Source organism: Poeciliopsis prolifica, unplaced genomic scaffold, assembly GCF_027474105.1.
Source record: "Poeciliopsis prolifica strain line A6 unplaced genomic scaffold, Auburn_PproV2 SCAFFOLD010, whole genome shotgun sequence".
NCBI lineage: Eukaryota > Metazoa > Chordata > Actinopteri > Cyprinodontiformes > Poeciliidae > Poeciliopsis > Poeciliopsis prolifica.
The window spans coordinates 4,458,383-4,466,449 of record NW_026562385.1 but is presented as its reverse complement, the minus strand read 5'-3'; the positions used below and the strand labels follow the sequence as shown (position 1 = coordinate 4,466,449).

Below are 8,067 nucleotides of genomic sequence, written 5' to 3'. Positions count from 1 at the left end.
TAAATCCTTTACATTTTAACTAAACCTTGTTGTGCATGTTGGGAAAGTGGAGTTTGAACCTTATGATGTTCAAAGCCAGAATACACGGATTGTCTATGGGATATTGCTGACATACTGTATTGTTTGGATACAAGGCAAACCCATGGTATGAGACTCAAGAGGACAAATTACTGAAAGGTGAGTTTGTCAAACATTGCAAACTTTGACACTGTTGATTAAAGACCATTTTGTAGCTTTTACTGCAGTAACTAATAACACACATCAAAGGTTGAAGCCGATTCCGTATTTTATGGTACAAATCTGCAAAAAGTGTCAAAAAAGGAGAAGGCTGAGATGACTGCCTTTACCCGTGGAAGGGTTATAAATATTAAATGTCAGATCATGCTGGCAGGGAGTTAAAAGAAACAAATAAAGCAAGCGCCTTCATAGAAAAGACTGCAAAATACTGTGATACTTCAGATGGTTTGAGAAATGTAATGAAAATCCCCTTTTCTGCATTAGCTGAGTAAACTTTCTTCTCTGTTCTTAGTATGAAACAATCTTTGTTGCATTTTCCAGATGATGTTCAAACAGGCAACTGGTGAAAGAGCACCGACAACCATCATGGCCCCAACCCAGAAGCCCTCCTTTGGGAGCAGCACCCTGGTCACTGTGGATATTGTGGTCCTGGTTGTCTACTTCCTGCTGATTCTGGCTGTGGGTTTCTGGGTAAGAAGCCTGTCTTTATCTTTCCCCTCTTTCCTATTGGTGATATAAAAACGGTTAAGATACTTGCCTTTGTTTTGAAACAGGAACATACTGAACCGTGCCAGTTTTATCAGTTGTGTTTACCCTTTTGCAGCCTTTGTCCTCCCAAGTTTATCAGTCTTTAAACTGTTTTATTCACATGTACGAATGTCACAGATGGAAGTGAAAAATCAACTCAAACAGGTGTGAAATCGGAAATTATGTATTGCTTATTGGCTTACATATATGACTAAGTATACATTAATTACTTAGTATCTCGTAGTGAAGAAAATATGGTCATGTATGAAAAAAGTGCAATGGTTCAGTGAAAATGAACAATCTGTTAAAAAATTGAGAAGAAATGTGCTGTTAAATATGTAATTATATATATGGTTATAATAAATGAATGTATTTCAGTTATCAGGGCTAGGGTTATTTAACTATATTTGATTATGTTGCATTTAATAGTCACATGTTGTCATTATTCTTATTAAATATTGTTATTCTTTCATAGTGACTTGTGGTATGTGAATATCATATTTTAGTTTAAGACTTTCATAATTATAATATTTAAGTGTAAGACTTTCATGATTTTAAAACATAACAAATGTTTTTAGTTGGATATGTTTCACGTTTATTAAATTCTTCCATTCAAAAATGATGGACATAATTCAGAATGTCTTTTTTTATACAGTTATATATTATCATAAGATATGTATAGTTAATTAGCGATTGATAATAAATGAATATAGCAATGCAGATTTTACAATCTTCAAAAAGGTTGTAACAATAAACCTTTGTCTAAATATTTCAGATCTGACATGTGCTGCAAGCCAAATGTACCACATGAAAACATGCTTATAGGGTTTATTTTTTTACTTTTTTATGTTTTATAATATTGGAAGTAATTTTCAGAATCATGTCAGACTACAAGATAGAAACTAGAGCTGTTAATGTATCAGCATTCGTGGTTTACAAATCACACATTTTTTATTTGCTCTCATCAAGAAATGGAAGTGACAGAGCAGTGAACCACCAAACAACTTAGGATGAACATAAAGTGAAACAAAACTGGAGCAAACCGGACATCTGTTTGTCCAGATGTCCAGTTTGCCCCAAACACAAAACAATTTTCTCTGTGTACTCTAAATAATGGGCTTTCTTTTATTTTATTAGTCCATGTGGAGAACGAAGCGCAGCACAGTGGATGGATACTTCTTAGCTGGCAAGAGTATGACATGGTGGCCAGTAAGTGAAACACCATCAAATCTTTGGAAGAAAAAAAACGAAAAAATGGTGGACTGATTTTCTGATTAAAACATTTGAAGAAGAGCTGTTTTCCTCTTTTAAAAAAACAAGGCCAAGTTGATCTTAATCCCAATTTCCTCAACTATATTTAGGTTGGGGCCTCACTGTTTGCCAGTAACATTGGCAGTGGACATTTTATCGGTCTGGCCGGGTCAGGAGCTGCAGCAGGAATTGGGGCAATAGCTTACGAATGGAATGTAAGACATTTTATATAATGTAAAAAAGAAAGTGAAGAAGAATAAATGTAATGACTTTGCAGTGAATGTTTATGGTGTTGCTGCTCGGATGGCTCTTCCTGCCCATTTACATTTCTTCTGGGGTGAGTTTCCTGCACACCCAACTTGGACAGGAGTGCACTGATGGTGTGAGAGCAGCTCCCAACACTCTCTCCTCTCCAGGTAACAACCATGCCAGAATATTTGCAGAAGCGCTTCGGCGGAAGAAGAACGCAGTTATTTATAGCCGTCCTGTCCCTGTTTATTTACATCTTTACAAAAATATCGGTATGGCATAAATACAACAGGGATTTCTGTGTCTGGGTGGAAAATTGCATAAATCTGCATGGATGAACTCAAATTGTTTACTGTTTTTGTTGTTGTTGTTGTGGTCAGGTGGACATGTATGCAGGTGCTGTGTTCATCCAGCTTGCTTTGAAATGGAACATCTACCTGGCCGTGGTGCTGCTTCTCGCGGTGACTGCACTGTACACTGTAGCAGGTAACTTTTCTCCCTTAAAACACAAATTGTGTAAAATATACTGTATATTTACATGTGGGAGTCCCATGCGGTGCATCTTCTGTTGTTGTCCCAGGCGGTCTTGCTGCAGTTATCTACACTGATGCAGCTCAAACTGCAATCATGCTGGCCGGAGCTCTCACCCTCATGGGTTTTAGTAAGTCAGACGCAACTTATTTTTGTCACTTCCCACTACTTAATTTTACACACCTATTTTTGTGTCTGTCTCCACTCTGAGGTTTTGTTGAGGTCGGAGGTTGGAATGCGCTGATGGAGGGATATTTCACCGCCATTCCCTCGGTCCGTGTCCCCAACTCGACCTGCGGCCTCCCTCGAGATGACGCTTTTCACATTTTCAGAGACCCGGTGAACTCTGACCTGCCCTGGCCTGGTGTCATCATCGGCATGTCCGTCCCCTCCATGTGGTATTGGTGTTCTGATCAGGTACTGCAATAAGTTTATTTTTGAACATACAAAAACATTTATCTGCCTTGAGCTTCTTCGTGTTTACATATAACCATGATGCAAACTCTTGTGTACTTGCAATGTATTTTATTATTTTACCTGACAAACCAATGCCAAGTATCATAATTAAAAATTATGCTGTTTTCAAAATCTACTATTGTATTCAGTCTTCCTAAGCAAAAACTGTATTGCTTCAATTACAACTGCAGGTCTTTAGGGGGTGTTTCTACCATCTTTGTACATTCGGAGAGTGAAAATGTTGTCAGTTCTCTAAAAAATATCTCAAATTTATGGAGAATCTCATTAGGTCCTGCTATGTGCTCGCTTTACCTCTGAGCTTTGACACATGAATGTGCTGTCAACTGAAAGCCTATTTATGTGTATTAAAGCAAATGATTCAAAGTACACAAAGCTGAATACTGAGTACATTTGCTTTAGCAGTGAAATAAATGTTTCCGTTGTAATTTTTGTTTCTTTTGAGTAAAGCAGAGTTGTAGTATGAAAAGAAGTAGACTTAATGAATGGTGAAGTACAAAATTATGTTTAAGAATCATGATTTCTAGAATAAACATTTTAAATTTGTGTAAAAAAAGTGGAAGTTTTTCATCTTTTAAAGACTGAATGAAAACTTCCATTTATTTATGTGCTAAAAGTTTCTCCTGGATTTAGCTTGTTGACATATTTTTCTGTTAAAAACTTTCCACTTCACAGTATTAGTGACCTAAGAGAAAAATGCACTCGTAGTTCAACTGATCATTTACTGACTTACCAGTCAAGTGACAACATTGGGTTATAGGATTACTATTCCCATTCTGATTTATGCAAAATGGATTCTTCCAACAAAAATCCAAGTTATTCATTCACCAAAGCCAGGAAGCTAAGAGTTTTTCTTGGATCTCTGCAGGTGATTGTGCAGCGCTCTCTGGCTGCAAAGACTTTGACCCAGGCTAAGGGGGGATCTCTTCTGGCTGCATACCTGAAAGTTCTGCCTTTCTTTGCCATCATGCTCCCCGGGTTGATCAGCAGGATCCTCTACACAGGTACAGATTGGGATGTTAGGGGCTCAGTCAGGGTATTTCCCTGTTTCATTGTGTTCCCTGGATGATGTTGTGTCTAGATGAAGTGGCGTGTGCAGACCCTGACTTGTGTAAACAGATTTGTGGGAACTCAGTGGGCTGTTCAGACATTGCGTATGCCAAACTGGTTATGGAGCTTCTCCCTGCAGGTGAGACGCTGTTTCTGCCGTTACTCTCCCTCTTCTCCATCGTCCTTTCGCACAGACAGTTCCCTACTTGCCGCTCTTCCTTCTTAGGACTGCGAGGACTCATGATGGCGGTGATGATTGCTGCTCTCATGTCGTCTCTGACCTCCATCTTCAACAGCTCCAGTACCATTTTCACCATGGATTTATGGAAGAGCTTCAGATCTCGTGCTTCTGAATGGGAGCTCATGATTGTGGGGAGGTATGACACACTGTATCATCCGAGCAAAGAACAGAAACTCAACTTATGAAAAGATTTTATTTTATAGAGAAGAAATAAAGCTTGATATATGGTCGTTTTGTCCATCTAACTCTCTACACACCAAAGTATTCATTCCCCTGGAACCATGCATATCAGTTCAGCAGATAGCTAATTTGTTTATTTAAGGCATTAAACCACATGTTGACCCTGCAGAATGTTTGTGCTCGTCCTGGTGGCGGTGTCAGTACTCTGGATTCCTGTCGTCCAGGCCAGTCAGGGTGGCCAGCTCTTCATCTACATCCAGTCCATTAGCACCTACCTGCAGCCCCCTGTAAGCATCATCTTCCTCATGGGCTGCCTCTGGAAGAGGACTAATGAGCAAGTGAGGAGCTTAATCATCAGACTGCGTTTAAAAATGAGCCCTTTTGTTCCATTTTGCTTATGGGTTTGTTTTGTCGTGCAGGGCGCCTTCTGGGGTCTCGCTATTGGTCTCACAGTGGGCTGCATACGCATGTTGTTGGACTTCATCTACCCTGCACCACTGTGCTTTGAAGAAGACAACAGACCCGGCGTGCTGAAATATGTCCATTACCTCTACTTCTCTATGCTGCTGTCCTTCATCACCCTGGCTGTGGTGGTTGTAGTCAGTCTGGCTACCGAGGAGCCCAGTCCGGAACAGGTGAAGCAGCATTCTGGATTTTTATTAGCTGGTTCTTTGTTTGCAAACCTCAAAGAAATAAAATCATTTACTGGTAGCATCTCTAGGTGTCAAAAATGTGCTAAGATACAGGCAGACTCCAGCTGTGACATGTTCTTACTACTTCGCTTTCTAAACAGATAAGTCGTCTCACTTGGTTCACAAGGTTTGATCCGGTGAAGCCAAAAGAGCAAGAGATCCCAGAAGAACACAGAAGTACAGAAAGCAGAAATGGACAAGCCCTTGATAAAAGTAGAGGTCTGTCTCTACTGCACATCTCCCAACTTCTGCTTCCAAACTGATGAGTTAACACTATTTTTTACTGACCTCTGCAGACTCAGCTTCGTCTGTGTCCAGTCCTCCCAGTCAGTCCAGGTTCATGTCTGCCATCTACTGGTTGTGTGGGATGGAAAGACGAAGTGAGGCGGACAACAACACTGTGGCCCCGCCTGAGCCTGAGCAGATCATCTGCACTCTGGATGAAAAGCCAAGTCTACGGCACCTTGTCAACGCCAACCTCATCATTTGCCTCTCGGTAACGGTCTTCATCATCGGCTACTGGGCTTGAAGGGAAGAACTCCAAACTTTACAGAAGTATTCCTATCCCCTCAGACTGTTTCACGATGCAACCACAAACTTCAATCAATTTTATTGGTCCCTTAGACAAATGTGAATAAAAACATTTTATAGCATGACCTGCATTTCTATTCACCTCCTCCCCTTACTTTGACACCCCTAAATTAAAACCGATTGCCTCTAGAACTTAGCCAATTGTTGTGCGATTTAATCTCAGTCTAAATCTGTTCAGTGAATCCCTCAGAGCTTTTTGAGGATCATAAACAGCAAGAAATTAGGCTTGGCCAAAAGTTGTGGAGAAGTTTAAAGCAGGGTTAGCTTAACTTTGAATGACTCAAGAAGAAGTTTAATCTATTAACATAACAATAAAGAGAATGACACAATCAACACCTGTTAGCACCCAATGTGAATACACAGCAGTAGCAACATACTTTTCTTCCAGCACTGACAGGTGAGCTTTGGAAATACGGTTTGAGAAAATCTTTGTGATATTTTACATATAAAAATGTTTCTAGTTGAGATTGGCAGTTTACTCATCATTTTCTTCCTGCTTCATAATCATTTTACTTTGTGCTAGTCAATGGAAAATAAATTTAATTTATAAAGCCCTCTTCGCATTTAAACACAGATATTCACAGTCAAGTTAGCAGTTTCGCACACAATCTGGTGTTAAATGACAGAGGAGAAAAAAACTGGAATAAAACCCACAATTTTAAGACTGAAACTCACCTATTTTATCCATTTAGTTGCAGTCGCTCATAAATACATTGAACTATTTGGTCAGGTGGCTGTGAAAATGTTTGAGGTGGTACATGTGCTGCACATATCAAATATGTACATATTTTAAAATATTATGTTAACCAAGAGTTAGCCAAAATGAACCAGAATAATAGTATTTTGTCCTCTAAAATACTGTTTCTATGTATTATTTGTAAATTGAATTATTTTCAAAGTAAACTCCAAAGAACAAACTCATAAATTCACATTTAGTGTTTTTTTTTTTCTTTTTATATGTAGTACTGGGTAAAATATCTGTACTTGCAACCTTTTTTCGAAAGATTTGAATAAAACTAATTATATAGAACAATGATGCATGGTGTGCCGAAGAGTAGAAAAGACCACAAACAAACTCGTAGTAAATTGTACTCAAAGGAAAAAAAAGAAAGGATTTTAATGTTTTTTTTTTTTTTGTATTTGGTCGAAGCTTTGATTTTGGAGTAGGAGTGATTACAAAAAGAGCATTGTCCCTTTTAACAATAAAAGCAAATATTGACTCCTCAAATAGAACTCGTTCCATTTAAAAATCGGCTTAGTGGACGTCAAAAAGGAATCCTGATTAAAAATGAGACAATCAACCCTCACCCTGTTGTATTCTTCAAGATATCTCTGTAAAGCCACCTGAAAATGCAGCAACAAGCTCTGAACAGGCCATCAGCAGAAGACAACTGCATCTCTTATTGCACCCTTCCCAATGTATTTGGTCATCGCATCTCTTGATCTGTGCTAAACAACTCACAATTATCTTTGGCCCTTTAGCTATTTCTTAATACCATCCTGCAGACTGTGAACATTTCATTCTGTCCGATGAAACAACCAAATTTGGAAAATGAAAAGTCAGTTTAGCTTCATGATAAATAAGAGACAGTTTGAATTCAAATCTGATGCCAGAGGTTAATATATATATATATATAAAAAAAGCTAAAACTGCACTCAGATGCTTGTCTCCAAAAGGATTTTTTAGCTTTGACACTTTGGCATAAAACAAAGAGAGGTACAAAAAAGGTGAAACTTCTCCAGCATTCTTTTTTTTTTCCTCAGTTAAGCTGCTATGTAACTCAGGTCCTTTAAGCTTTGGCTCTGCAATTCAATTTTTAGACACCTAGCAGAGTGCGCAGCACAAAGAGTTCAATGTTGGAAGCGATGGCTGCACCAGGGTTTTGTGGTTTAAGCCACCATTGTATGACAAGGCTTCTGCATATATATATATATATATATATATATATATATATATATATATATATATATATATATATATATATATATATATATATATATATATATATATATATATATATATATATATATATATATATATAT

At 38.2% G+C, this 8,067-nt stretch overlaps 1 protein-coding gene across 2 annotated transcripts; it reads left to right on the top strand.

The window, feature by feature from the left end:
- Positions 1–51: 51 nt before the first annotated feature.
- slc5a11 (solute carrier family 5 member 11) lies at positions 52–7,244 on the top strand. 2 transcript variants are annotated; one of them, XM_055035981.1, is made up of 16 exons: positions 52–177; positions 559–708; positions 1,903–1,974; positions 2,127–2,231; positions 2,294–2,353; positions 2,433–2,537; positions 2,646–2,751; positions 2,846–2,926; positions 3,008–3,213; positions 4,139–4,274; positions 4,352–4,459; positions 4,547–4,697; positions 4,911–5,079; positions 5,161–5,376; positions 5,535–5,652; positions 5,730–7,244. In XM_055035981.1, exons 5-16 carry the CDS (start codon positions 2,297–2,299, stop codon positions 5,960–5,962), a joined length of 1,686 nt encoding a protein of 561 aa, XP_054891956.1. In that variant the 5' UTR covers positions 52–177; positions 559–708; positions 1,903–1,974; positions 2,127–2,231; positions 2,294–2,296; the 3' UTR covers positions 5,963–7,244. The 2 variants fall into 2 exon arrangements, with proteins under 2 accessions (XP_054891956.1, XP_054891957.1); XM_055035982.1 differs by lacking the exon at positions 2,433–2,537 and having other exon boundaries at positions 2,294–2,432.
- Positions 7,245–8,067: the final 823 nt, after the last annotated feature.

What these genes read in the sequence shown, in the direction of transcription:
- slc5a11 (XM_055035981.1), top strand. Translation starts at nt 2,297, where the DNA reads ATGTTTATGGTGTTGCTGCTCGGATGGCTCTTCCTGCCCATTTACATT. An exon ending in GAGCTCATGATTGTGGGGAG is followed by an intron (nt 4,698 to 4,910) that starts GTATGACACACT and finishes TTGACCCTGCAG; the next exon opens with AATGTTTGTGCTCGTCCTGG. An exon ending in AGCCCTTGATAAAAGTAGAG is followed by an intron (nt 5,653 to 5,729) that starts GTCTGTCTCTAC and finishes TGACCTCTGCAG; the next exon opens with ACTCAGCTTCGTCTGTGTCC.